The 26,506-nt window shown below is 51.7% G+C and overlaps 13 protein-coding genes across 13 annotated transcripts; 4 read left to right on the forward strand and 9 right to left on the reverse strand.

Moving 5' to 3' along the window:
- Nucleotides 1-304: 304 nt before the first annotated feature.
- Nucleotides 305-1,804, forward strand: JCM6883_002718 (DASH complex subunit DUO1; the record flags this gene model as incomplete). The annotated part of the gene is made up of 4 exons (XM_076631490.1): nucleotides 305-958; nucleotides 1,039-1,158; nucleotides 1,253-1,493; nucleotides 1,560-1,804. The coding sequence occupies 4 exons, from the start codon at nucleotides 305-307 to the stop codon at nucleotides 1,802-1,804; spliced, it is 1,260 nt and encodes a 419-aa protein (XP_076488551.1).
- Nucleotides 1,805-2,316: 512 nt separating this feature from the next.
- On the reverse strand, nucleotides 2,317-3,184 carry JCM6883_002719 (Rab family GTPase; the record flags this gene model as incomplete). Its single annotated transcript, XM_076631491.1, has 4 exons — nucleotides 2,317-2,462; nucleotides 2,529-2,748; nucleotides 2,816-2,893; nucleotides 2,963-3,184. 4 exons carry the CDS (start codon nucleotides 3,182-3,184, stop codon nucleotides 2,317-2,319), a joined length of 666 nt encoding a protein of 221 aa, XP_076488552.1.
- A 121-nt stretch (nucleotides 3,185-3,305) lies between these two features.
- On the forward strand, nucleotides 3,306-6,213 carry JCM6883_002720 (uncharacterized protein; the record flags this gene model as incomplete). The annotated part of the gene is made up of 8 exons (XM_076631492.1): nucleotides 3,306-3,717; nucleotides 4,354-4,448; nucleotides 4,538-4,642; nucleotides 4,705-4,770; nucleotides 4,834-4,902; nucleotides 4,964-5,226; nucleotides 5,295-6,120; nucleotides 6,187-6,213. 8 exons carry the CDS (start codon nucleotides 3,306-3,308, stop codon nucleotides 6,211-6,213), a joined length of 1,863 nt encoding a protein of 620 aa, XP_076488553.1.
- Nucleotides 6,214-7,054: 841 nt separating this feature from the next.
- On the forward strand, nucleotides 7,055-9,586 carry MSC7 (meiotic recombination directing protein; the record flags this gene model as incomplete). Its single annotated transcript, XM_076631493.1, has 11 exons — nucleotides 7,055-7,230; nucleotides 7,287-7,615; nucleotides 7,685-7,781; nucleotides 7,848-8,073; nucleotides 8,133-8,219; nucleotides 8,284-8,367; nucleotides 8,439-8,506; nucleotides 8,582-8,890; nucleotides 8,957-9,153; nucleotides 9,226-9,234; nucleotides 9,303-9,586. The coding sequence occupies 11 exons, from the start codon at nucleotides 7,055-7,057 to the stop codon at nucleotides 9,584-9,586; spliced, it is 1,866 nt and encodes a 621-aa protein (XP_076488554.1).
- Nucleotides 9,587-9,761: 175 nt separating this feature from the next.
- On the reverse strand, nucleotides 9,762-10,873 carry JCM6883_002722 (uncharacterized protein; the record flags this gene model as incomplete). The annotated part of the gene is made up of 2 exons (XM_076631494.1): nucleotides 9,762-10,510; nucleotides 10,585-10,873. 2 exons carry the CDS (start codon nucleotides 10,871-10,873, stop codon nucleotides 9,762-9,764), a joined length of 1,038 nt encoding a protein of 345 aa, XP_076488555.1.
- A 363-nt stretch (nucleotides 10,874-11,236) lies between these two features.
- Nucleotides 11,237-13,615, reverse strand: JCM6883_002723 (uncharacterized protein; the record flags this gene model as incomplete). Its single annotated transcript, XM_076631495.1, has 6 exons — nucleotides 11,237-11,431; nucleotides 11,505-12,545; nucleotides 12,612-13,083; nucleotides 13,147-13,234; nucleotides 13,300-13,510; nucleotides 13,571-13,615. 6 exons carry the CDS (start codon nucleotides 13,613-13,615, stop codon nucleotides 11,237-11,239), a joined length of 2,052 nt encoding a protein of 683 aa, XP_076488556.1.
- A 682-nt stretch (nucleotides 13,616-14,297) lies between these two features.
- Nucleotides 14,298-14,713, reverse strand: JCM6883_002724 (uncharacterized protein; the record flags this gene model as incomplete). The annotated part of the gene is made up of 2 exons (XM_076631496.1): nucleotides 14,298-14,589; nucleotides 14,661-14,713. 2 exons carry the CDS (start codon nucleotides 14,711-14,713, stop codon nucleotides 14,298-14,300), a joined length of 345 nt encoding a protein of 114 aa, XP_076488557.1.
- A 272-nt stretch (nucleotides 14,714-14,985) lies between these two features.
- Nucleotides 14,986-17,563, reverse strand: JCM6883_002725 (damage-control phosphatase ARMT1 family protein; the record flags this gene model as incomplete). The annotated part of the gene is made up of 13 exons (XM_076631497.1): nucleotides 14,986-15,047; nucleotides 15,118-15,372; nucleotides 15,434-15,455; nucleotides 15,526-15,726; nucleotides 15,820-16,074; nucleotides 16,141-16,319; nucleotides 16,386-16,466; nucleotides 16,528-16,573; nucleotides 16,642-16,788; nucleotides 16,858-16,932; nucleotides 16,999-17,032; nucleotides 17,094-17,143; nucleotides 17,459-17,563. The coding sequence occupies 13 exons, from the start codon at nucleotides 17,561-17,563 to the stop codon at nucleotides 14,986-14,988; spliced, it is 1,512 nt and encodes a 503-aa protein (XP_076488558.1).
- Nucleotides 17,564-18,420: 857 nt separating this feature from the next.
- On the reverse strand, nucleotides 18,421-21,196 carry JCM6883_002726 (uncharacterized protein; the record flags this gene model as incomplete). Its single annotated transcript, XM_076631498.1, has 14 exons — nucleotides 18,421-18,489; nucleotides 18,558-18,816; nucleotides 18,881-19,076; nucleotides 19,145-19,161; nucleotides 19,239-19,302; nucleotides 19,375-19,440; nucleotides 19,509-19,667; nucleotides 19,738-19,821; nucleotides 19,908-20,018; nucleotides 20,078-20,120; nucleotides 20,184-20,324; nucleotides 20,399-20,473; nucleotides 20,540-20,682; nucleotides 20,752-21,196. The coding sequence occupies 14 exons, from the start codon at nucleotides 21,194-21,196 to the stop codon at nucleotides 18,421-18,423; spliced, it is 1,872 nt and encodes a 623-aa protein (XP_076488559.1).
- Nucleotides 21,197-21,498: 302 nt separating this feature from the next.
- On the reverse strand, nucleotides 21,499-22,850 carry JCM6883_002727 (uncharacterized protein; the record flags this gene model as incomplete). Its single annotated transcript, XM_076631499.1, has 5 exons — nucleotides 21,499-22,072; nucleotides 22,129-22,189; nucleotides 22,257-22,346; nucleotides 22,414-22,673; nucleotides 22,738-22,850. 5 exons carry the CDS (start codon nucleotides 22,848-22,850, stop codon nucleotides 21,499-21,501), a joined length of 1,098 nt encoding a protein of 365 aa, XP_076488560.1.
- A 413-nt stretch (nucleotides 22,851-23,263) lies between these two features.
- Nucleotides 23,264-25,248, forward strand: JCM6883_002728 (uncharacterized protein; the record flags this gene model as incomplete). The annotated part of the gene is made up of 9 exons (XM_076631500.1): nucleotides 23,264-23,408; nucleotides 23,486-23,497; nucleotides 23,569-23,636; nucleotides 23,693-23,958; nucleotides 24,050-24,255; nucleotides 24,315-24,630; nucleotides 24,697-24,871; nucleotides 24,944-25,097; nucleotides 25,169-25,248. The coding sequence occupies 9 exons, from the start codon at nucleotides 23,264-23,266 to the stop codon at nucleotides 25,246-25,248; spliced, it is 1,422 nt and encodes a 473-aa protein (XP_076488561.1).
- A 130-nt stretch (nucleotides 25,249-25,378) lies between these two features.
- JCM6883_002729 (uncharacterized protein) lies at nucleotides 25,379-25,886 on the reverse strand (the record flags this gene model as incomplete). The annotated part of the gene is made up of 4 exons (XM_076631501.1): nucleotides 25,379-25,578; nucleotides 25,647-25,663; nucleotides 25,741-25,804; nucleotides 25,874-25,886. The coding sequence occupies 4 exons, from the start codon at nucleotides 25,884-25,886 to the stop codon at nucleotides 25,379-25,381; spliced, it is 294 nt and encodes a 97-aa protein (XP_076488562.1).
- Nucleotides 25,887-25,916: 30 nt separating this feature from the next.
- On the reverse strand, nucleotides 25,917-26,499 carry JCM6883_002730 (uncharacterized protein; the record flags this gene model as incomplete). The annotated part of the gene is made up of 4 exons (XM_076631502.1): nucleotides 25,917-25,939; nucleotides 26,008-26,166; nucleotides 26,231-26,270; nucleotides 26,416-26,499. 4 exons carry the CDS (start codon nucleotides 26,497-26,499, stop codon nucleotides 25,917-25,919), a joined length of 306 nt encoding a protein of 101 aa, XP_076488563.1.
- Between the last annotated feature and the right edge of the window lie 7 nt (nucleotides 26,500-26,506).

Below are 26,506 nucleotides of genomic sequence, written 5' to 3' on the forward strand. Positions count from 1 at the left end.
CCCTCGTCTCAGCTTACTTCCTTTTGCCTCTCCTACAAACCTGTGTCTCTCGCAAAACGCTCGCCTCGTCTCCCTTCGTCTCTTTTCGTTTTCATTTTGTCCCTATTTCGTGCTTTTTTACCCCTATTTTTTCCCTTCATTCGCAAAGCTCTCTTATTCGTTCTCTCGCTACTTGCTTGCTTCTGCGGATGGGGAGAGAATGGCGTCGTTCAAACGCGTCCGTCGCGTCCATATCTCTTGATCAAAGTATCCCTCTTACTCATTCGCCTACCAATCGCACGAGCGACACCAATCGGAGACCGACATGTCCTCTGACTACTCTAGTCACCCACCAACGAGATCCGCCGACCTCTCTACTCAGTTTGATGATCTCTCCATCTCTGCCGACTCTCCTTCCTCTTCCCGACCTGCAACTGGCTCGAACAAACGTCAGTCGCTTTCATCGATAGGCTTGCTACAAGATGAGAGCATGAACCTGTTAGCTGGAGTAGGAGGAGAAGGAGAAGATTTAACGTTGTTACAGGGAGGAGACGATTCATTCTTCGGGAACGAGCAAGACGACCACGCTGGAGAAGAGCAGACGATCCGATTACCGTCAGCGAGTGGAGAACAGGAGGGACTGAGAAAGAGTCGGAACGAGGGATTCGAGTTTGGTGGTTCAATGGCTACTTCGACTTCCTCTGGACGACCTTACGACAATACATCAACCAGAGAAGCTACACGACCGAGCTCGGCACAGGGGCATCTGAAAGAACAGATGAGAAGAGCGGGAGAAGCAGAGGAGGACGAAACGGCGGAAGAAACGGAAGAATTACTCGTTCTGGAAGACGAGTCATGTTCACCGGAAGATAAAGAACGGATCAAACAGTTGAGGAGAGAACGACAAGAGTTGAGAGGGATGAATAAGGTACTGAGGGATGTCGTGACGAGCTTGAAGATTACTGAATTGAATATGAATGTGAGCTCAGCCCTCATCTCCCAACTCCTTGTCTTACCAGCTGACGCCCATCGACTGTTATCTGTTGTACCTGCGGTCAGAATCTACAAAATGCTACGAATACCTCTCACGAACTGCTGGATCTGTATTCGAGAATTCTGTCCCAAGCTGAACATACGAAAGACTTGATCTTGGATCCGGATTGGAACGGGTTAGAAGCTGTAGGTCATCTTCTCTCTCTGCGAATGCAAATATCCGCATCTCGATCGCTTGCAGCGAGTGTAAGGATACTAAAATATGCTTCGAATTCTGCAGGACGAACAATATCTATTCGACAAACAACAAGCCCTCGAACAAGAACAAGAACGACTTCGCTTCGAAGAGGAAGAACGACAGAGACGGTTAGAGGAGGAAGAAGAGGAGAATAGGCGGAAGAAGGAATTGGAAGAAGCGGCTGCTGAGCGAAGGAGAAATGCGGCCTCATCAGGAGCGACGACAGGGAGAGGTGGTGGGACTGGGAGAGGACTAGTGAGAGGAGGCACTACTGGAGGACGAGGTGAGCATGATTCTCCAGACTCTCGGTTTTCTCGCCTTAGGTTGACCTTTGAAGCTCGATCTACAGTCCTAGTACGAGGGACGAGAGCTCGACCGACAACAATTACGAGCACTACCTCGACACGCGGTAACGGGCGAATCCCAACCTCATCAAATCACAGCGACACTTCTTCTTCGTCTTTCTCTTCCGGCATCCCGACGTTCACTTCTTCCGCTGGAAGGGGTAGCGCGAGTGTGAGTGGAGTAAGAGGAGTGAGAGGGATTCGGAGCAGAGGTGGAACGAGCGGAATTGGGAGAGGGAGGGGAGTTTGAAGAGTGATTCTCTTCTCGTGGGGTATTAGTTTGGTTCGCTGAGCGGTTTGTTCGGGTCTTAGTATCTTGTTGTTCATCTATTTATCCCACCTTTTTGAGCTCCGTATCATTCTTTCGCGTGTGGTGGACGAACGACGGAAGAGACATTTCTCACGAAAGGTCATTCTGCCGAAGCAGAATCCATGAGAGTGAAGCATAGTAGAATGATCACGATTAGACATCTGAAGGTGTGACGAAGAGAACGATGATACGAAGTACAAGGTGAAGAAAGCAACAAGGATGGAGAAGGAAATGTGTATCGAAGATCAGGCATTAAGTGGAGAGTAGATGAAAGGAGATGTGAGACCGCGAGAATCAGATGCAACAGAGTAGGATCATGGTGTTACAGAGCGGAGGAAGAGAAAGGAGGAGAGTGGAGGAAAAGCGAAAGAACGAAAATCGCCAGGGTCTATGTAAAGGAGTCGGTGGACAGAGTTGCTGAGTAGGGACGTGACGGCGGAAAGCGGGGGCGTCTAGCACGCGCAACCTTCTCCTCCTACGAGACCGCCAGAAGCGGATTTGAGGTCGACTCCACCTCTTCCCGCCAACGACGCGCCTCGCCCTCCTTTGGCTCCCGCTGCTCCTCCTGCGATAGGTGAATCGATTTGAAGTTTCTCGGCTATTGACGATGATGAGAGGTCAGCCCAGAAACAGTCGAGAAGCGTAGACGAGAGAAAAGAATTACCGATAGTTTGGAAAATCTCTTTGATTCCTTCTCCAGTTTTCGCACTCACTTCACTCCAGAGTAGACCTTCCTCTTGCGCAAACTTCTCTGCCTCTTCTTTCGTCACTTGTCGCTGTTCCGCTGCGAGATCGAGCTTGTTTCCGGCGAGATAAATGAGAATCGAGGGGTCTGCTTGACGGTGTAATTCTGCGATCCAACTTCTAGCTTTCTCCAATGATGCCTAGCAAGCACTCGCGTTGAATGTCAGTACTGCGTATCTTTCGTAGCGTAAGAGAGCGAGAACGTACAGCGGAAGTAATGTCGTAGACAACAACGGCGGCATGACTCGAGCGGTAATACATGGGCGCCAGCGATTTGTAGCGCTCCTGTCCAACCGTACGCAGGGACTTGTTAGTTACAATCAATGGACAGTCCGAGAGGGGAAGGGTTCGAACCTGGCCTGCGGTGTCCCAGAGCTCAAACTTGATCGAATCTTGATCCCGTTGACGCTGCACGGTCTGAGTGAGGAAAGCGGCTCCGATAGTCGATTCTCGGTAGTCGTCGAACTGTCCCTTGACGAATTGAAGTACCAGTGACGATTTCCCGACCGCTGATTCACCGAGTAAGACGAGTTTACGTGACGACGTGATCGCGGGAGCTGAGGAAGTAGACGCCATTTGGGAATGGGTGATGGGATCGAACGCGTAAGGATTGGTAAGTGTTCAGTAGGGTGATGAGTTGATCGAGAGGAACGAGTGGAAGTCTCCCCTCTCTTTCTCTCGTTCCATTCTCACCGACATGTCGTACGACCCTTATTCCGCTGGTGGACCTGGAGGTGGATACGTACCTCCCCCTCCAAACCAAGGGTACGGAGGACCCCCGCCTCCTCCTCAGTTTCAACCGAATCTTCACTCGAGAAGAGAATCAAATGACTACTCGAATCGCTACTCTGGCGGAGGGGGAGACTACAACTCTGGTCCTGCTCCTCCTAGAGGTAGACCTCACTTCTCTCCTCCTCCCTCGGAATCTGATCAAGGATGGAACTCGAGAAGCAACAACAGCAGTTACGGGAGAAGAAGATCGTTAAGTCCCGTGAACCGTTACGGTGGAGGGGGAGGAGGGGATGATTATGGAGGAGGAGGAGGAGGGTACAGAAGGGAGAGAGGAACGAGAGGAGGGAGAGGAAGGAACAGAGATGATCGAGGAGGAGGTAAGTCACGACTCTCCGGATCTCTCCGCTACTGGAACAGCAATCGGGGTTTCTTCTATACAAGACGACGTGGTGGGGAGGAAAACGAGAAAGCAGGGAATGTGTGAGACGTACAACGAGCGAAATTTCGGCGCTTTGAGGATTATCGAGCTTGCGGGAGTCAAGCGGAAGGTGTCAGCAGGAACAGGCAAAGCGAAACGAATACACCACACGAGTCGGCAACAGCGCAAAGGATCATTCGAAGGCAAGCTCGCAAACAGGCAGACGATCAGAACGCAGCAGACGAAATCTGAGCATTTTCGGACGCAAGGTCAAGCGGTACCCGCTCCTCGGAGCAAAATGGCAGCGAATAAGCGTTCGCCAGGTATCAGCATCGATTCTTACCAGCACGAATCTTCGACGCGTCAAGCAAGCGAAGACGCTCGAAAGCGTCGAAAACAGCAAACTTCGATTTCCTTTCTCTTCTTCTCATGATCAGTTGTCCCCGCGCGCAGAGCGCTCCAACCAGTCGCTTACACGATCCGTTTGCCTTTCCTCTCCTCCTTTTCCTCCTCCGTCACGACCGTTCGCACGCGCCCCTTTCGCGAAATTTCCGAAACGCGCTCCTTTCCTCCGCCCTCGTCCCTACGTATGCAGATTCTTACGGCCGCCGCCGCGACGATGATGGAGGTCCCTCCGGTCGAGGCAAAGATGAACGACCCGGTCGAATCTTGTTCGTTCGAAATCTCAAAGTACGCTCCTCCTGCCTCACTTCCGTTTCGCCGATTTCGCGAGCACAAAATTGACGCTCATCGGACGCTCTTCATTTCATCGCTTCTAGTTTGGAGTCACTCCGGAGGAAGTACGAGAGAAGTTCGCAGAGATCGGCGATATCAAGACGTTCTTTGATTTGGTCGAGAAACGATCGATGGCGTTCATCACCTATGTGAGTATCTGTCTCTGCTGATCCTTCTTGTCCCCCTCAGCTGATCGGTCAATGTGGATTAGTACGATGCGAGAGCTGCGATGATGGCGAAAGATCGTTTGCATCAAGCTTTGTTGCAAGGTCGACCCGTCAGTCCCGTCTCCTCTTCTGCTCTTTGACCGAGTCTCATCTTGACCCCGCTTGTGATATAGATGGACGTCCATTTCTCGCTACCTCGAGACGCTGATATGGCTCAAGATTGCGATCGAGAGAAGGGACAAGTAAAGCGCTTTCTCTTTTCCGCTTGTTCCATAGGTCTCTGACATTCTCGATCAACGATAGGGTACTCTTTCTTTGGTCATCCTTCCTTTCCCCGGCGCTCGAATCAATCAGGCTCTCCCACCTCCGACCGATTCCGAAATTTACGCGCGGTTCTCTCCCTACGGAGACTTGAAGCAAGTTTTTCCGAGTTACAAACGTCCTGACATGAGATACATCGAGTTCTTCGATTCGAGGGGAACTTGCTTGGCCTACGACAAGGTACACGGAAGTAGAATGGCGGGTGGGATTGCCGATTTGAGGTTTGTTTGGGACAAGTATCCGATGTAAGTCCTCCGTCGAGCTACTCATTCTCTCCTTGTGACGAATCACTCATCCCGGCGTCCGTTCGTAGGGAACAATCGAAACCCCCTCCAGCAGCACGACGAAACGATCGATTCAATGACGGTCCCTATGGATCTGAAGATCGTTACGGTGGACCGCCTCCTGGCTCAGGGTACAATCCCCCTCCCCCTCCTCCTCACGCTTCAGGCTATGGCGCACCTCCTCCTCTGAATGCTTACGGAGCTTCAAACTACTCTCCAGCCGGTCTTCCCCCACCAGCTCCCTACGGAATGGCTGCTCCTCCTCCTCCGCAGAACGTTTACGGATACGACAGTCGACCTCCTCTCCCACCTTCCGCCTCGTCGGGTTACGATCAGAATCCTTACCATCAACCGCAACAAGGAATGCCTCCTCCTTCCGGCCCGCCTGTTCCTCCCGCGCCGGAACCGGAACATGGACTCGAACAAGCGAAAAAGATGCAAGACCTGTTGGCGAGTTTGATGGCGAATCCGACCGCCCTCTCGAGCATGTTACCTCCGGCTCAACAACCTCAAGCTCAAACCCCGATTCCTCCTTCGACTCAATCTCCGTTGTACCCTCCTCCTCCTCAAGTACAACAATCTCCTTCGCTCCAAGCTCCCGTCATCAAACAAGAAGGAGGCGGAGGTAACTCGACCCCTTTACCCGCTGCCGTCAGTTCCCTCTTGGCTCAAGCTGGAGTCCCTCAACAACAATCTCCTGTCGCTCCTACATTGACTTTTTCGACGAACCAATCTCCGTCGAGAGCGAACACCGCTGGCGGTACGACCCCTCAACCGAATCAAGAACAAGCCTCGACGCCCGCTCCTGCTGCGAATAACGGAGGCGCTCAAGTTCAAGCTTTGTTGGCTCTACTCGTAAGTGTCCTTTCTCTTCTTATCGGCGTGGGATTCCTGGCACTAATCGATGTTTCGTAAATGTAGGCTCAACAGAAAGCTCAATCGAGCTAAGCAGGACGTTACGTCAACCAATAGACTGTCTAACGAGTGTCATGTCTGTGACGAATCAAGAGAATGACGGAAGGAGATTGTGGACGCAGAGATAGCGCGAACTGGATTTTGACCTGAGAGAGTTACCTGCGACCGGACGAGAATTTTTCATTTTGTAATCAGTTGTGTTTTCATCGAGCTATGGAGTCGTGGTGTGTGAGATCCTTGAAGCTTGAAGCGCGTGAACTGGCTGAGAGGCGCAAGGGAGAGAAGTTCTCGAGCTGCGGTGGGATTCTTTCAGTTTTCGCATCGAGAGACGGACTCTCTGCCCGTTCTGAGTCGCTGTGTCGTCTATCGTGGGAGTTGTCAGAGCTCTTGATTGTCTCCTGCGAGTAAGTCGCAAAAGGTTTGCTGTAAGCTGCATCTTCCTAAAAACTTGGCCAGTAGATCGAACCGCATTCACGTGTCGTTCGGGTCGAGCGACGAGGGTCAAAAGGAGAAGCTCGCAGTCTACCGGAGCAAAAAGTTGTTTGATGTCTGTGAGATTCGAACTCACGCCCTTTCGGACCAGCGGGTTGTCCTTTCAGGAATCACCTTAAGCTGGCGCCTTAGACCGCTCGGCCAAAACACCGTAAGAAGCTTGGTAGCAAGACAAAATTTACATATATAAAAGTTTATGAGTATTGGGCCCTCTCTTCTTCCTCTCTTTGACCAGGTCGACTCGTGCCCCCCAATACAGCTGTCTGCACCTCTCTCAGTCACTACCTCTTCCACTCCAAGATAAAGAGGGGCGAAGTGAGCGGGAAGGTATCGCTCAACTTGAGTTGTCCTCGAGCCAGATTGCCATTTCCTTCCGTCATCCATGACTCTCGGCTCGAAGCTCGACTACCTGCTCTGGCAGATACCCCAAGATGCCCTCAAGACTTTCGGTATAGCTACGGCCCCGCTGCTGCTCCTCGCACTCTACTTCCGATTCATTCACGTTCCCTCTGTTGAAAGAGCGGTCAAGTTCAGCTGGACAGCTCCTCCAGAGATCCAGTGAGTGTCCAGAGCTTCGTGTACATCTGTCTGAAGCTTATCCAGCTCCGTACCAGGTCCAACTGGTCCTCAACAACGATCGCGAACCCGTCCATCCATTCTCATCTCTCAACTCCCTCACTCCTTCCTTCGTCCGGTCCTGGAGACTCGAAACGCTCCTATATCACGGCTTATGCTCCAGCTTCGGCGCAACACCTCGCCACGATCCCTTCGGCGACTGCAGAAGAAATTCGCGAGAAAATGTCTCGAGCCGAGGAAGCGCAGAAGGGATGGAAACGAAGCAGCTGGAGCAGGAGAAGACGCGTATTGAGGAGTCTGCTGGAATTCACGGTGAACGAGATGGAGAGCATCGCGAAGATGGCCAGCAGAGACTCTGGTAAAACTCGTACGTTTTCAGTTCTCCTCTCTTCTACCTCGCTATCTATACTGGTAGTTGACTGTTCGTTTGACGCAGTTGTTGACGCTGCATTCGGTGAGATCTTGACGACTTGCGAGAAGCTAAGGTGGACAATCGCAAACGGAGAAGAGTGCCTCAAACCGGACTATCGATCGTGCGTGTTCTCTCGCTGCCTCGTTCGACGTACCGTGATTGATTTCGAACCTCGTTCATCGTGTAGAACGAATCTACTGCTCGCGCACAAAGTCTCGAAAGTAGTGTACGAGCCGCTTGGCGTCGTAGCTGCCATCGTGAGCTGGAATTATCCGGTGCACAACATTCTCTCGCCAATTATCGCCGCTCTCTTCTCTGGAAACGCTATTGTAGTCAAGCCGTCGGAAAATGTCGCATGGTCTTCGCTCCATGTCATCGAAGCGGTCCGATCTTGTCTCGCTGCATGTGGAGAAGTCAGGACCCTCTCTCTCTGGCTCCGCGTGGAGATGCGACTGATCACGTTTTGTAACAGAATCCCGAATTGGTTCAAATCGCGGTCACTCTCCCCGAAAGTGTCGAAGCTCTTACCGGTGATCCCAGGATCAAACACATCACTTTCGTAAGTAACGCGCTTCATTCTCTCGATCATGCGAGCTGACGAGACAACTTCGCTGTCTACCTAGATTGGCTCGGAAGAGATTGGCAAGAAGGTAGCGCTGAAAGCTGCCGAAGTAGGAACTCCAGTTCTACTCGAACTCGGAGGAAAAGTGCGGATTTCCCAGCAGTCGTTCGATTCCGACGTATAACGGACTGACTCGAATCTCGCTCTTCTTCGTAGGACCCAGCGATTATCCTTCCCTCCGCCGACGTCAAGTTCTTCATCAACACCTGGATGCGAGCAGTTTTGTGAGTTTAACGAGGCGATTCTTTCTCTGTTGCACGAGCTGTCGCTGACCCTGACTCAATCGTCGAATGTCTCAGCCAAGCGGCCTCGCAAAACTGTATTGGTGCCGAACGATTCTTAGTCCATTCCTCCCTTTACGAATCGTTTATTTCAACCGCTACGACCCGCATCAAAGACCTCAAACTCGGAGACGTTCTGGCATCCGATGCGAACGAGAAGCAGATCGACGTTGGAGCGATGGTCACGGATCGATTGTTCGATCAACTGGAGGAGCTGATTAGAGATGCCGTTGGAAAGGGAGCGAGGTTACTGGTTGGAGGCAAACGAGCGAGTCGAGAACTTGTCGGAGACGGACACTACTTCGAACCTACCCTCCTCGTCGACGTGTCAGTTCTGTCGCATTCGTTGTTCCCTGCATGATACGACCGATGGCTGATCACAATCGTTTTCAGGACTCCCGACATGCTCATCGCTCAACAAGAGATCTTTGCTCCCGTCATGACGGTGCTCAGATTCGATACTCTTGATGAAGCGGTAGAACTTGCGAACGGTACTCGGTATGGACTGGGAGCCTCGGTCTTTGGACGAAACAAACGAGATTGTCGATACGTGATGGATCGTTTGGAGTGTGGAATGGTCTGCTCGAATGGTGAGTCTGTGATTCTCACCAACGCTGAGGGCGTTAGCTCACGATCTACTCTCTCTCACTTCTGCCATGTAGATTTCGGAGGTGAGCCTCGATCTTCCTCAAAACCTTGATTGACATATTTGCTGATCATTCCTCGCTTACTCTCATAGTCTTCTACCTCAATCAAGCTCTACCTTTCGGAGGGGCGAAGGCTAGTGGCAATGCTGGTCGTTTCGCAGGACAGGAGGGTTTGAGAGGTCTCTGCAACCTCAAAGCCGTGACCGAAGATCGATTACACGGCATCGTTCAGACTGGTATCCCTCCTCTCCTCTCTTACCCGATAAAGAGTGGCAGAGGTGCTTGGAAGTTCGTCAGTGGATTAGTCGGATTCGTTTACGGGAAAGATACGATTCAAAAGTCTCGAGGTATCCTACGCCTGATCACTGCCAAATAAGACGCCACTTCTTCTCTCTTTCTGTCCCACTCTTCATAGTGGTAGAGACGAAGGTTGCAATTGGTCAGAGAAGTCGCTCAACGACAAGGTAAAACTGAAAGGGGACAGAAAATAGTACAACAACAGACACGTCGAGCTCGGATCTAAGTGTCTACAACTTCTATCAACAAGCCAATCAATCACTGCTCGCCTCACTCTCCGGCGTCCTCGATTTCCTCTCCTTCTCCTTCAGCGCCAACGCCGCGACCAGCAGCTTCCAAGCCAGTCCCATCGTTTTCCAGAGTCCTTCGTCACTCACGCCGAGACAGACGACATCGCCCCAGAGATTGTGAACGAGATGAACATGTTGGAGGAGAAGGGAAGAGGGGAGTTGAGACAGAGCGACGGTGAGAGCTTCCGGAGTTTGAGGTCGTGGAGTTTCTTCGTCAGGGTTGAGCAGATGGGAGAGGGACGAAGGCGGGGCGCGTCGACGAGGTGAGGACGGCGTTGCGGGGAGGAGGCTTTGGAGAAGAAGGGAAGGGGATCTAAGGTAGATCCAACCTTGAAGGAGGGGAAAGGCTTTCGACGAGGGGACGTTGATTTCGATGATCGGCAGGTCGGCCTTGGCTTCTGCGACAGCTTCCGAATCGATCTGAGGACGAGGAACAGTTGGGAGACTCGGATGCGAGGCTTGTTTCTCGGGTCTTGAAGAAAGGATCGAGAGGTGAGGAGAAGCGGCAGCGAAGAGGAGTCCGTGAACAGGGAGAAGAAGGGTGCGATCGGAGTCGGTAGAACGGATACCGAGTATGTGTGATGGGCGGAAGCAAGAGGCATTATCGGACGAGGAGGACAGGGGCGGAAGTCGACATCGTAACCATTGAGGAAGGGTGGGACCCGGCGGTAGGTAGAGGACAGTGTCGGTCGTTGACTTGAGTAGCTCGGGACCTACACCGATGAAAGCTCGATGGTCGTCAGTTTCGCGAACCCCAGAATGCAAGCCGAGCTATCTTCAGACTGACCCAAAGTCTGCAATTTGTGAATGACGAATCCGAGCGGCGCTCCCTCCAGGTCTTCATCGAGTACGAGACCTTCACCGACTTCGTGAAGGGGGTCTGGCGGCGACGGAAGCTCGAGGGGAAGGTGGATCAGGGAAGCCTTGAGGGAGGGAAGCGAGGAGGGTTCAGAGTGTCTCGTTGCGCGAGGGGTAGAGAGATCAGGTGCGGTCGAAGTCGACTCGGCTATCGATTGCTCGAAGAACTGAGACGAAGTCGAGGCGAACGAGGAGGATGCGGAGTCGAGCGAGGTCATAGCTTTGAGAGGCTGAACGAGAAATGCTCTGAAGAGAGGAAGTGTGTAGAACAGAGGAACGAGTATGGGTCGTCCATGTTGCTGTCGTTCTCTGTCAATGAGATGATGAACGAGACGAGCGATGAGGATGAGGATCTGAAGGAGCGGGATCCGTGCGTATTTGTGCGTCGTCTTTCAGGAGGTTCAATCGTGAATTGGTTTGCAAAGTAATGACAGACAACAAGAGGCAACAAACGATTGAAGAACACCGCCTACCCCGAGTAAGCTCCTCGACCTCTCGACACCTGATCCTGAGCTTCGTCCTCTCTCTGACGTCTGCCTGTCCCGCTCCTCATCTTCTCCCAAAGCTTGGTCCGTCTCTCGCTAGCGCTTCGCCGCTTCTGCCTCGTCGAGAGGTATCCACCACCCTTCTTCGTTCAGATCCTGTCCCCAGCGAGTCTGTTTAAAGAGGTCTTTGTCGATCCGAGCGGATGCTCTTCGGCAAAAAACTATCGAGAAGTAGGCGCAGAGAACGACGTTCGGCAAAGTATATTCGAAGACGAGGATGAAGAAGGAGAGCTGAGCAGGAAGGAGGGGGAACAGTCAGGCCGTCGTTCGTGGGAGAATGGGGTTTACAGAAGAAAAAACTCACACTTCGAGACGAAACGATTTCCTCGGCCCAAATCGCTTTGATGACGAAGAGCAGAGTGAAGAGCACGAGTATGCCGGACGACCAGAGTCCATCGGCGAGCCTCGCCTTCATCATCGCTTTGAAGCACCGAGACGACGGTCCGGCGTAACCACTCTCTGTCCTCCCTTCTTCCACCATGTCGCAACTGACGTCCCGCACTCGCTTCTCCAACAGGTCATCCCGAGAGACGTAAGAGTCGCCGCTCCATGTTCGTTCCATCGTTCCTGGACTACCGTGTTCCTCCCTCGCCTCCTCCTCCTCCTCGTCCGCCTCGTCATTTCTTTTCGTTTTTTTGCTCCCCGCTCTTGACGCATAGATTGGTAACGTGTCGTAACTCCTCCTCTCCTCGCTATTCCCTAGCGCGACAAGGTCTTCGGTTGACGGAGCTTCCCAGCTCATTTGTCTCCCTGGTCGTCGAGCTGTCGATTGAGGACGACGAAGTTGGTATTTCTCCAATTCTCGATCCTGACTTTCGTATGCTCTGTCGAGGTAGGAGGAAGTCGTCAAAGGTGTTTCGGGGTGTCGAGAGAAGCGAGGAGCGGGATCGCGGGAGGTGGAGAGATAAGGGAGGTATTCGAGACTTTCGGATGAGTCAATCGATTGGGAACGATTCGGCGGGGATTGTCGGTAGGGTAGGCGAGTCGAAGCTGAGGAAGGTGTCGATGTGGCTGGATGTTGCGAGAACGACATGAGGTCGGAAGAATGAGATCGCTCTAAAGGAGTCGCGTGTCGAGGCAAAGTCGTGTACGGTGTTGCAGACCGTAGATCGTGGTTGTCGTAGCTGTAATCGACTGAACCGGTCGAGGAAGTCGAAGATCGAGTCGCAGTTCGACACATCGGGAGGGAAGCGGGCGGAGGTTGTTCGAACGGGAGAGTTGGAACAAAAGCATGTTCTCGGTTATCGCTCTGTCGACTGTTTGGGCGGAATACGGACCGCTTCTCAGTCTGGTGGGTTGCCGAATCTGAGCTGTATCGAGCTATGCGTTGTTCTCGTCTCGCGTTCTGTCAGGTGGATCTCCTTGTCAGTCGAAGAAACATCACGCTCGGAAATGGTCGGCGTGAACTTACCTTGCTCAACTGCCAGTACCTCGAATACGCCCTCGTTTCCACTCCGAACAGAGCGATGAGAAGAATTACGAGAGCGCAGGCTTTCACTGCGCTCCCAGTTCCCCTCAATGTCGATTTCCACGCCGACGCCATAGTCGCTTCCATTTGGGTGTAAGATGTCGGTCCGAGGATAGTTGCTCCAGGCGTATCATTTCCCGCTGGCGAAGAAGAAGAAGCTTCGGCGAATAGTTGAGCGGTTTCCTTGATCGACTTGTGAAGGGAGAAGAGACCTTCCGAGTCGTACCGGAGGGCGCTCGCGAGGGTAGCGAGAAGGAGCAAGGGGAAAGTCACGATTGTCGCGGTCGTCGAGAACGGTCGAAAGAGAGGTCTCGCGAGAGCTCGAGGCGGTTCGTACGTGGGAGTTGATCGAAGAAGAGGGAGAGTGTGGTGAGCCGAGATGACGTGAGAGAATGCTGTCGACCAAAGGGCAAAACTGTCAAGCGAGTATGCAAAGTGTCAGTTCGAGCTCGTTTCGAAGGGAGGAAGGGATGCTCACAAGGCGACGTCGTCGAGGATTCGAGGCATGAGCAGACCTGATGCTAGTCTCCCGTACTTCATCTGTAGGAACAACTGACCTATTGTCACTGCGAGCACGAAGATAGAGTCAGTCGAAGCGTTCGATGAGAGAAGCACGAACCAGAAAACTCACGAATCGCGAAGAATAGAGCTCCCCAGTTCCACAACTTTCCCCCCGCGAATAACGCCTTCCTCTGTCGGTTCTGATCATCGGGTAGCGAGAAGAAGCGGAATGGTGACACTCTCGAGGGGCTCAATAGGTGTTTCGACAGGGAGAAAGTCATGACGAGAAGGATTGCGAAAGAGAATGCGAAAGGGATGACGAACAACCCTGTCGGTCGATACTGTCGGCCATTCAACGATCAGGCTAGTCTCGTCCGGAGTGGAAAGGATGAGGAACTCACGGCGAAACCAGATTGAGCGAGAGAAAGGAGCTCAGAAACCGCCATCTTTGGCTCGCGAAGAGTCATGACGACGAGAAAGACTCTGTTTGCCGCAACCTCTGCAAATTCATGGCTCAGCAGAGTAGTCATCTAGGGCAGTCTTGAGGGGTGAAAGTCGAGTTGAGTGAATGGGAGAAGCTGAAAGGATGAGAGGACATTGTGACCGAACGACAGAGCATGGCTGATCTCTGAGCGTAGTGCCATCATACCACAGAGATAGCAGTCGTGTCTGATCTGTCGGGCGAGCGAACGAGGAGAAGGCGAGAAGAGCCGGTTGAGATCGAAACAGATTCGCCTCGAGCTGGGGTGACGGCTGGTCGAAGCTAAGCTATATCATCTTATCCTCCGAGTAAAGCTGACTCAGTCGTGAGGGCGAAGGGAGAAAGTTGGCTGTGAGGAAGAGGGAGAAGCTTAAGATCTCGCTCCCTCGAACTTCTGCAGCACGTGATTGTGAGTTCGCAAACGAACAAGGTTTTCTCGAGCTGTCTCTCTGTCGCTTTGTAGATACTCAAGAGGTGGATGGATCATGGACTCTCGAGAAACGAATCGTCGAAATGGATTGATCAAGCTCAACTCTCGTTTTATCGATTTTCGCATTGAACCCGAAGCTCCCGCTCTAGTTCTACAAAACCCCAATGACTGTCCAACCTCACTCGTACCGATTCCTCCGATTCCTTTACTATCCCGCTCAGTCCTCCTTGTCGTCGTCCTCCATGAGCTTCCTCCAGTTTTGAATTTCCGCTCGTTTTTCCAGCTCCATCATCCTTCGTTCCAACTGAAGAACTCTCGACTCCAGGCCATGACTACCTCGATGAGTCGTCGATTGAGTCGCGAGGAATTGTTTCGGAACGCTTTTGTCGACGATGAGGCTCGCGGCGAGAGCGATGAGGAAAAGAACGAGGAAGATTGAGGTCGTTTGCAGGAAGCAGGCGAGGGGAGAAGGTGCGCGACGACGTTGTTGCTGAAGAACAGGGGGGACCCTGCGAGCCTCAATGAGCGAGCGAGGTCAGTTCAATCTGAGCTTGACAGTCGAAAGGGCGAATAAACGCACGTTTCGAGAAACTCTGTGGTTTGAGGACAATCGGTGAAGGTTTGGTAGCTCATGTCGTCCGTTGTAGAGTTCCGTGAGCGAAACAGCTGAAGTCGTTAGGTAGCGGTGAGCAGAAAGGAAAGAAGTGAAAGTTGGAAAGCGCAGTCGGAGATGTCCCGTTTCGACTCTCGCTCGCGGACATCGCAAATCGCTGTTGATCTGAATTATCTAGTTGTAACAATATGTATGGGAATAGAGAGCGGAGAGAAAGACCTTGGAATGCTACGAGACACAGAAACCAAATGGAAACCGATCAAAACCGAGAAGCGAGGAAACGAAACAGACTCTAAGCAAAGTTGACAGGTTCGCCCTTGCGTCCCTCGGAGAGAAGAACGACAGCGTATTTACCTGAAGGTGAAGTAATACGAGTCAGCTCGGAATGACAAGAATGAGCGAGCGAGCGGGAAAGCAAGCTCACCGGAAATTTTCCATCCCTTTTCAGTTTCGTCGAGCTCTTCGGCTTTGTTGGGAGGGATACCGACAACGACGTCACTCTTGATAGTACGAAGGGAAAGGACGGGAGGTGCTCCAGGTTCAGTAGCGAGGGGACCAATCGCCATAGGGAAAGGAGTCGAGGGAGGTGCGTGACAATCGTAAGTGAGCTTGCGGTGGTTGAGATCTCCCTTGAAGATGACGAGATCCGAATCGGCGAGGTGGAGGAAGAGATCGGGAGCTATGAGACAAAGTAGTTTAGTTTGCGAAATCCGATGAAGCTCAAAAGGACGAAAACTCACCTTCGCTCTTGAGTTCCCAGAACTATCGCGGTGGAATGAACCGAGTCAGTTCAGTACTGCTGCTAGTCGAGAACGAATCGAAATGGGCTCACCGTGTATCCAGAGATCCAGAAGGGGTGCTCTTCGTAAACCCATTCTCCCTTCTTGACGTACTCTTTCCAACGAAGACCCATAGCCTTGAGAGAAGCGACTTGGTCGTCCGAGGCTTCAGGGAAGAGGTGACCGTAGACCATCGAGTTCAAAAGCCAGTTGAAATCCATGCGAGTAACGTCGGAAACGAACCAGGCGAAACGCTAAGAGAGACAGATCAATTAACAAAGTCAGTTCCAGCGCTCGGAGAAGCGAGAGAGCCGGAGAGATACTAGGTCAAGAGAAGAGTGACTCACCTTTCCGTGGAAACGAATTTGGCTGCAGAGACCACTTTGAATCAACCAATCGGCGTAAACGCAATCGCAGTAGAGTTCGAAACCGGCGTTGTCGAGAACGAAGTCCATTCGACCTCCTTTGGACTTTCCACCGAACTTCTCGGAAGCGACGTACTCCCAAACTTTGTTGAGATCGTTTCCGAGAATGTTCTGCTCAGTGGCGGCGAGATGGTCTCCTCCGGTCGATTGAAGTCGTTTGATATCTTCTTCGCTCATCTGTGTTCGAGAGATACCGAGTCAGCTTTGGGTTTCCGAGAGAGCGAGCTCGAGCACAGGACGTACGTTGATGAGAAGAGAGAGATCGGTCGAGTTTCCCCAAAGGCAGACTTGAGTCAATTCGTGGAACATGAGTCTTTTAGCTTCGAGCTGCTTGCTCTCGTCGGCGTCGTGCTTGAAAGGTTCGGCGAATCGGAGAGAAAGTTCGAAAACGGCATCGGAAGAACGGGAGAAAGTGTCGCACTCTGTTCAAATTTGCTCGGGTCAGTTTGAAAGGGTGACGGAGAGAGGATCTGGCAAGTAAGGCTCACTTTGGCGGAAGAAGACATCGTAATCCTTCCAGTATTTCGAGAGAGAGAAGCATTCATGGAGACGACGGTACTTGTAAGCCTCTGTAAACGGACTCGTCAGTCAGAATATGCACTCAAGCAGTCGAGAAACTTGTTGACATACCAGCAAAGAGCCAAGGGGCGTTCATGAAATCCTTGCCGCGGAAGAACTGGAGAAAACAGAAGACAGAGCTCAATCTCCATGACAACTTTCACGATATTTCCGACGCAGACTCACCTTGGCGATTTCCTTGTTCCAGAGAGGGATATCTCCCTCACCGTCATCAACGATAGGACGGAGTTTCGAGTTTGCGTGGAGGTCGTCCATCAAATCTTCCATGCGAGAGATACATTCGGTAAGGTCGATAATTCGCTCCTCGTCGTGCTATTCCGAGGATCCTAGTCAGGATCTGAACGCGCTGAGAGGGATTGGATCGTCGGAAGAAAAGCTCACCTCTTCATTGAGCGTTTTGACCACATCGTCGATGGCTTTACCGAGAATGGTAGGAAGACGTACTCCCATAGTAGCCTATTCATTCACTGACCGTCAGTAATGATCTGCGTAAGAGAGAGAATCAGAAAGAGCTGTACGAACATGAGCAAACGAGTATTCGTGGTAACCGCGGTAACTATCGACGCAAACGATTCGTCAGTGGATCAGCGAGAGTCCGGGGAGCGCAGGAAGCTTACGCGGGCCAGGGAGGGTTGTTGGGGTCGACTCGCGAAGGAGTACGAGGGTTCTGTCATCGTCGATGAATTACGAGAGATTGTCAGCTTGGATTTCCTCGAAACACTTCGCCAAACTTGCGAAACCCGTTCTCGAGTTGCGATTCTGACCAAACTCCCTTCCTTCGGTCCCTCCCTCTGATCTCGTCTCTCTGTGTCCTCACATATCTCCCTGTACCATCCTCTGAGCGGTTCATCACGAACTCTCACTCTCTCCTTCGATCCGATTGTGCCCCATTTCACGTTGAAACCCGATCATGTTCCCCCGCGATGTCCTTCGTCGAAACGCCTGAGGCTTAGAGAGAGCGAGAGGGGGTGAGAAGACTCACCATTGGCACACCGAACCCGGTCTGTTTGGGTGGAAGGTTTCCGAGAGTAAGCGATACTCGCGAAGGAGCTTTCGAGTTGGCGGAAGCGGGGGAAAGAGATGCCATGATTGAACGTGACGAGGAGAGAGAGAGACTGGGGGATAAGAACGGCGGAGAATAGGAAGTGAGCGGAGTCACAAAAGGGGGGGCCGAATTGGAAAACTGAAAGGAGAAGAGGGGAGCGGAGAGAGCAGGAGCAACCAGAATTGAAAAGGTCACAAAAATGCGGAGCGATCTAACCGAAGTGACGACTCGAGCAAACCTCGACGAAATCAAATCGATCGAGCATCTCTCTCTGTGTGTTTTTCGTGTACTCTCGCTCGCGAAGAAAAGAAGAAGAGAACGTTGTCAGTTTCTACGGAGAAGGATTCCCCAAGTGAACGGGGCACCGTCTCACACGAAAACGAACCTCAAAGTTCATCGTCGGCCTCAGAACCTTCGCAAAGAGCGTTCTTCCCCTCGAAGCTTTCGCTTGAACGAAAGCGGAAAGCCGCTATGCGTACGCGGTGTCGAGCTGAGTTCGCTAAGACGGCGGGCAAAAAGGTAATTGATGTCTGTGAGATTCGAACTCACGCCCTTTCGGACCAGCGGGTTATTCGAATGATTTCACCTTAAGCTGGCGCCTTAGACCGCTCGGCCAAAACACCGTAAAGAAGATGCGAGCTGAATTCACACTTACGTATAATTGACCTTTCTTTTTCTTTCGATGTTGACAAGCGAAGATCTGGGCAGACCGCACGTTCTGCCCTTGCTGCAATGAGACTCACACAGTTTGCGCAGTGTCTACGCTCCCCAAGGGAAATCGACGAGCGAAAAATTCTTCGACAACGAAAATCTTCGAGAATCGCGAAAATGGAATGAGCGCGAAAGTTTGTCATTTCGCACTACGATACGACACGTAAGCTTCACTACAGACTCTCAGGCTACTTGTCCGACCTCTGAGCTTCCAAAAGTTTCTGCATCTCGCCGAGTTGTTTTTTGAGCTCGTTGACCTGAAAATTGATCAGCAATCAGCAATAGGACTCTTACAACCTGCAACGATGAAGAGCGTGTCACTCACCTGCCAGAGAATCTCGCCGCTGACACTCCTCGTAAGATTGGGCATCTTCTTCTTGAGTTCTTCGAATTTGACCTTTGAGATCTCTTTGCCTTCGTCATCGGCGTCTCCAAATTCGTCGGGTTCTCCGTTGCCGTTCTCTCCGCGCCATGGTTCAGGATCTTCTTCGGGCTCTTTATATTCGTCAGGCTCCTCCAGCAGATTCTGGTATTCTTCCGGTCGGTTTCGGTCGAGATGAGATTCGAAGAGCGCGATGACCGAGCTGTGTTAGCAAGGAAGAAATGTCAGAGCGTTGAAGGTCGCGAAAGGAAGGAGGAAGAACTGACAGAGGGATGCAGAAGAGGAAAGACATGAGGAAGCGGTTGAGTTTGGCATAGTTTTCTCGCGAAAGAACCCATTCGAGGGGCAAGATGAAGATCTCGATTAGGTTGAAGGGCGCTGGATAGACATACGTATCGGGGGCCCGAATGCTCGAAAGGGTTTTGCCCGCGAAGAAAGCGAGAAAGGTCGGTTCGCTCTCGTCTATCGTTCGAGACTGGAGTCAGCTCGAGAGCTCGAACTGTCTCGCGTCCTCCTTGAGAAGCACTCACCGACACATTCTTGATAGCTGCACAATCAAATTCATGAGGGGAAGATCAGCTTTTGCGAGGAGATCGACGCGAGAACTCGAAAGGAGGGACTTACGCAGAACCGAACAGCGCGATCAAGACGTTCAAAAGGATGACAATACAGGTAGTCGACCAAACGTCTGTTGAGAGAATCGAGAGAACATCAGTACTCCTCGCATCGTTCGAGTGAATATCGCGGAATCTGAACTCACAGTAGAGAATCATGCCGAACGGATACGACGAAGCGCCTCTATCGTACTCGTCAAAGTTGGGCGAGCCTGTCAAAGCGAGAACATGAGTAAGAGATCGAATCACCGAGAGTGAAACAGAGACTGTAGGGACGAACCGAGAAGAGCTTGAATCAAAGTATGAATGACAGTTTCGGTCGAATCACGTCGTTCATCGGCGACGTCGAGTCCCATGAGCGCTTGACCGAACCCGATACCGAACAGAGCGAGTAGCACGAAGAAGACGGCAGATTCTTTCAGCATTCGCCAAGTAACGACTAAAAACGGTTGAACGACATTAGTGAAGCTCACTACACGCCCGACAAGGTGAAGAGCCGGGATGCGCACTGTTAATCACGCCAAAAAATTTCACGAGATCGAATATGGTGAGGACTTTTGCCCAGACGAGAGGGGAGGCACATGAAAGGAATTCTTTTTGGGCGTTTTTTTCGTTTTGGATGTTCAATATCAAGATCCGTCAGTGAACGCCAAGCTGAAGAGACACGTTCGTGACTCACGGAATGAGAGCATTCTGAAACGATCAGATCGTTCTTGCGAGACAGTTCCCCAATCAGCGCATCGGTAAGCGAAAGCGATAATCGATAGAGCGTAAATCATGTAGTTGACAACTGAGGTTGTTTGTAGAGTCAGATTAGGCCTGTGGAAGTGCAGTGAACGGATGACTTACTTTGCCAGAACCCGATGCAAGCCCACCAGCCGATTTTGTAAATCTAAAGATTCTCGATTTAGTCAGGTTCGACCTTTTGTCGACTTACTTTGATAGACTGGCTCACCTTGACGAGATCTTCGACGGCATAACCCAAAACTTGGACGTAAAGAACGACGTCTTCGATTCCGAAACCTCGTTCGGGAGTTTGAATTGCGACGGTGTAGGCAGCGATGAAGACTAGCCAGAGCCAGATGCGGAAGTAGAACTATTTGGGTGTCATGTCACATCAGATCGAGAGTCTAGCCTGCGAGTTCAGGAGAACGAGGGAAAAGTACTTGCCTGGTAACGAGGAACTCCAATTCGATCGGCGTTGTAACACGCGAAGAATCCGGCTTTCGTATCGGCGTGCTTGTACTGCTCAATAGTCACAATCCGTCAGTTCTATACCGAGACGTAATGATACTGAAGGCGAAAACTGACAAGTTGATATTCGATGATACTCCCATTCTTGCCATCCGTCGCGGTTTGAACGAGGAGACCTTTCCACAAAGCAAAGATACATCTCTGAGCTTCATTCGAAGAGAGGAAGAAGATTGCATGCTGGTCGAGAGCGGATTCGAGAGCTAAAACGTAAACGGGTCAGTTTTTTCTGTCTCGAGCTTTTTGGCGAGTCAGAGTGACTTTTCGCGCACCTGAAAGGGGTAGACTTTCATCTCCATCGTCTTCAATCACGGTGAATCGAGCGCTGAGGACCGAGTATTGTTCTTGACGAGGAGTTCGAGCGACAATCTTGCGAGCGAGAGCTTCACACGCCAGTTTCCTTCCTTCGTTCTCGTCCGCATCGGCGGGGTTGTTCCTCTGCTGAATCGCGAAGTATTTCCGCGCCTGGAGGAGGGCGAAAGGAAGACAGTGGTCGAAATCTCCAGCAATTTGACTAAATGCCTCAACTGCGTCGTTTGTAAGGATGGAGGAAGTTGGGGATGTTATTTCTTCGAGGTCGACTTGCATCGGGAGCAACTCGAGACATAGGGCTTGAATCCTCGTAACGATACGGGTGACAGTGATCGGATGAAAGACATGACGGTGATTCTTGAGGAGATGTTGTCGTTCTGCTTGGTCGGGACGAGGCGCCTCCATGTCGGGGAGACTGATCCGATTACCTTGCGGCATCGTGCTGGTTCGCAAGTCGAGTGAGAGTGAGAGAGGACAACCAGGCCGACTTCGCTTCACCGTTCGCTTCGTGACGACTCGCGATTTTGCATTCTCTCGTTTAGCGATCCGCAGCTGTTCAGCTCGGTGCTGCCATTGACTTCGACGCAGAATGGGGAAAAGAAAGAGCGAGCTCTTTGAAGTCCGACAATCCTTCTCATCATTCTCAGGCTTTTCGCAACGAGCTCGAGCAGCGCATGCAACAAGAGTGTCTATTATAACAAGATCTTCTACGTGTCTCTATCCATCGCTCGCAGAGCCTTGACTCCTTCCTCCGCCGCGCTTCTGACTATTGCGACATGACTGAATTTGACTCCCTTTTCGTTCAGTTTCTCCAGCAGCATCTCCTTGTATCCTGACGAATTCCATAGACCTCCTCCGAGCGACAAAGAGCTCTTCGAGGCCTCGAGCCCGTATTGTAGAAGCCGTATGGTCGCATCCACAAGGGGTTGAATCGCTTCGTCCAAAATCGAAAGGGCCACTTTCCCAGACTCCGAGTCGACTTCAGCGTCTTCGAACGCGTAGCGGAATACTACTCGGGATGAGTCGGCGATCCACAACTTGCTTCGAGTCTCGTAAGTCGAGAAAGTCGAGGATGCGGGATCCGGCGAAGAGTAGATTCGATCAATCATTTCGGCAGGATCAGAGACCTCGAGTCGTTCGAGCAGAGATGCGAAGAGAGGCAAGAGAGGCGTAGGGGTACACTGCGATTGGAAGGACTGGCTCTGAGAAGCGTCGGCTTGCAACATCAAGCGTCGCATCGCAAGTTTTCCGACACAGAACGCGGATCCTTCGTCTCCTATCCTGAGCAAGCAGTCTTGTCAATTGAGCTGATCTCCGCAAGAACCTAGAGAACTTACAGGAAGCCCCATCCTCCCGAGAGTCCGACAATTTTCATTTCGGTTCCCTCCTTTTTGAACGCTGCTCGGGACAAGATACGATACCAACGTCAGCGTACGCCATCGCAATCGAGATACTGAGAGCGAACCTAACGACACAGAACCCGTTCCCGCAACAAGCACGACTGTTGATTCAATGTGAGGGAGAGAAACTGCTGGAGCTGCGAGGAGATGCCCGTCTGCCAAAGGAGATTTGGTATATCAGCGCCGAGTTACTCTTCAAGTGAGAGTGTTGCCTTGACTGACCGTTCGTGATCCGTAACCTGTCATCGTCTAGGGTGAACCCAAAGGCTTTCGCAGCGAGTGGTCGAAACGCATCAACCTCGCTTTGTCTCAAGATTCCCGCTATCCCCAGCCATACTCGCTCAAAGAGCTCTAGATGCATTTCAGGATCGACCGGGGCGACTTTATTGACGGGAATGAGGAGAGGTTGAGGGAGATTCTGCAGCGCGGCGAAAGTCGTTTTCAGGATATTTCGAAGTGCTCCTTCAGCTCCGACTCCCTTGCTTACCGTATTACAAAGTAGTCAGCTTCAAGCGCAACTTGATCGAGTCGATCGAGTAAACTCACATGTTGCAAGGAGGTCCTTCCGCTCTTCCAATCTCTCCTCTCTCATCCGAAACCGCCAATTTGACAGCTGTTCCACCCGCGTCGACGCACAGATACAGCTTTCGATCCGCCATGACTGCCGAGAGAGTACCGGGTTTAGTAGTCGGATCGGAGTAGGCGATTGCTGATGAAACTGCAGGGTAGATCTAGAAATGAAGGGACGGGGACAGGAATAGACCCGGCTGTTCGTGTATATTGTCGGTCGGAGTCGTAAAGTGCAGGATGTCAAGTCGTGTGAGTTGAACCCTTCCCGAGAAGCTTCTCCCCCTTTCAAATTCGCAAACGACGATAACCTCGTGCTCTTCGGCGCTAGCGCGGTTACGCTTCTCTTGTTCACCCATCCCTTTTATACTTTCGACCAGCTACGGTACTGTGCTCTGCCGCGCCCTGTCGACGCCCGTCCGCCTCTACAGCCCTCGTGTGTTCCGAACTCTTTCACCTCCACTTCAAAGCCCCTCGAAGCCGTCCGATCAGGTCAATCAGACAGATGGAAACCTCAAGCAAGGCAGACGTCGATGCCGTCCTATCGGAGCTACCTCCCTTGCCAGAAAGGACCACTGCATTCTCGCGATTCTGGGCAAATGCGAATACGCAAGTCGTTTTGGTTTCGCTCGTATGTTTCGGTTGTCCAGGTTAGTCGCCAGTACTTTCTCTCTTCGTCAGCCGGAGTCATGTTGCAGACGACTTACCTGGAAACGTTTGCGAGCAGGCATGTTCAACGGTGAGCTTTCTTTTTTTTCTTCGCAAAAGTTTCCCTCTTTCTGATCACATGTCTCGATGCATCACTGTCAGCCCTCAGCGGTGTAGGAGGAGGAGGCCAAGTCGATCCGAAGGTCAACAACGATGGAAACGTCGCATTAGTGAGTACCGCATCTGTCAAATTTTCGAACGCCGCACTGATCGAAACTTTCCATAGTACTCAACTTTCGCCGTTGTGGGTTTCTTCTCTGGACCCATCATCAACCGACTCGGTAATCGACTCGCTCTAGCAATCGGAGCCTCGGGGTACGCTTTATACATGGGATCTCTCCTCAACTACAACATCCGCCAAACTTCCGGATTCGTGATAGCAGCGGGAGCGATTTTGGGTGTCTGTGCAGGCCTACTTTGGACTGCTCAAGGGTCGCTCACCCTCTCCTACGCGACTGAGAAAACGAAAGGGAGACTTTTCGCTCTCTTCTGGTGAGTTGCATTCCGTTTCGTTCTATTTTTCCCAGTGTCTCAACGTGTGAGTTGACCGATACTGACAAAGACTGTGCACACTAACGCATAGGATGATCTTCAACCTCGGAGGTGTTCTCGGATCCGCCATCGAATTAGGCCTCGTCTATAACTCTGAGACCAACACGGTCGGTAACGGAGTGTACATCGTATTCATGACGATCGCCGCTGCCGTTTCGATCGTACCTGCCACCCTAGTCAGCCCGTACAAAATGGTTCGAAGTGATGGAACTCGGGTCATTCCTCCAACTCATCCGAGTGAGTTCCGTCAATCTCTGTCCTGAGTGAGAACCACACTCGCTAACGTTTCTCTGCAGCTGTTAAAAATCAATTCATCGGACTCTACAAGATCCTTCGGAACGACTACCTCATATTCTGCCTCTTCCCCTACTTCCTTGCCTCGAACTGGATCTACACGTATCAATTCAACTCTTACAACGGAGCTCAATTCACGCTGCGCGGGCGAGCTCTCAACTCCCTCCTGTACTGGTTGGCGAACATTGTCGGGGCGGGATTGTTCGGTTTGACGATCGATTCGACAAGATTCAGACGTACTCGACGAGCTTGGGGCGCATTCGTATTCATTCTCTGTCTCGGGATGGCGACGTGGGGAGCGACTTATCACTATCAGAGGTGAGCCGGCTACTCCCTTCTCGAAGCAAGTCCTCGTTGAAGCTGATCGAACGATGCCTTTCACAGACTATACACTCGAGAAACCGTTTTCGACCGAATCGATATTCACGACAGCGGTTACGCAGGTCGAGCTGTTTTGTACTGCGTGATGGGCTTATACGACTCGATCTTCCAAAACTACATCTACTGGATTCTGGGAAGTCTGACGAACTTGCCCGGAAACCTTTCTTACCTCGTCGGAGTGAGTCTCCAGTCCCTCTTAATGCTCGTTTCGCTCGACTCGAAGCTCACGCGCTAGATTCCGTTGTGCCAGTTCTACAAAGGGATTCAATCTGCCGGTGCAGCCGGAGCTTATCGGGCAGACACGAACCTCCAACCTTACATGAGTGAACTCGGGACCGCATGGGGATTGACGACCGCTGCTCTCGTGTTTGCAATTCCCGTTCTGCTCTTCCGAATTGGTGACCGTAAGTCTCTCACGGTCTTGTCCGTTCCTGGACGGTAGTCGTTGACTGATCCGTGCTTGAACATATGCAAGATACGGAGGAGATCGTGATCGAAGCTAAAGCTTCACCAGAGGTCGAAAGCGTCGACATGAAGAAGCTCGACTCCGCTTAGTCACCTTTGCGCCTCTCGATATCAAAGACACTTTCTCTTGCTCTCTCTCTGTCGGGGTTTTCAGCCGTTTTCGCGAGTTTTGTACCATCGTTGGAATCTCAGTCTTATCTTGTAAACATTAGCGTTCGAGTTAACAGGGAAACAGAAGAGGAAAGGACATGAGGAAGCGGTTGAGTTTGGCATAGTTTTCGCGCGAGAGAACCCATTCGAGGGGCAAGATGAAGATCTCGATTAGGTTGAAGGGCGCTGGATAGACATACGTATCGGGGGCTCGAATGCTCGAAAGGGTTTTGCCCGCGAAGAAAGCGAGAAAAGTCGGTTCGCTCTCGTCTATCGTTCGAGACTGGAGTCAGCTCGAGAGCTCGAACTGTCTCGCGTCCTCCTTGAGAAGCACTCACCGACACATTCTTGATAGCTGCACAATCAAATTCATGAGGGGAAGATCAGCTTTTGCGAGGAGATCGACGCGAGAACTCGAAAGGAGGGACTTACGCAGAACCGAACAGCGCAATCAAGACGTTCAAAAGGATGACGATACAGGTAGTCGACCAAACGTCTGTTGGGAGAGTCGAGAGAACATCAGCCCTCGCATCGTTCGAGTGAATCTCGCGGAATCTGAACTCACAGTAGAGAATCATGCCGAACGGATACGACGAAGCGCCTCTATCTTACTCGTCAAAGTTGGGCGAGCCTGTCAAAGCGAGAACACGAGTAAGGGATGGAATAACCGAGAGTGAAACAGAGACCGTAGGGACGAACCGAGAAGAGCTTGAATCAAAGTATGAATGACAGTTTCGGTCGAATCACGTCGTTCGTCGGCGACGTCGAGTCCCATGAGCGCTTGACCGAACCCGATACCGAACAGAGCGAGTAGCACGAAGAAGACGGCAGATTCTTTCAACATTCGCCAAGTGACAACTGGAAAATCGATCAAAAAAGTGTCAGTGAGGTTCGAATGAGCACGCCGAGGACGGGGCCGTACTCTGGAGGGTGCTGAAGAAGGAAAACAGGTCGAAGATTATCTGCAGAAGAGAGGGGTCGACGTCTCGACAACTCGAGACAGTTTGGACTCCTCCTTGAGCGCCTCTTTCCTCAAGCCGTCTTCGAGATTACACGATCCGAGATTGCTACTGGATGTGTCTATAACCGACCAGTCAGCCGATTTACCTGCTTGCTCGGAACGCTCGGATCGAACGTTGAGGCTTTGCCAGTCCCGATTTCTAGCGAGGAGATGCTATAGAAGCTCCCCATGTCGCGT

This window comes from Sporobolomyces salmoneus (genome assembly GCF_050403485.1).
Source record: "Sporobolomyces salmoneus JCM6883 DNA, S_salmoneus_JCM6883_v1_ctg17, whole genome shotgun sequence".
NCBI lineage: Eukaryota > Fungi > Basidiomycota > Microbotryomycetes > Sporidiobolales > Sporidiobolaceae > Sporobolomyces > Sporobolomyces salmoneus.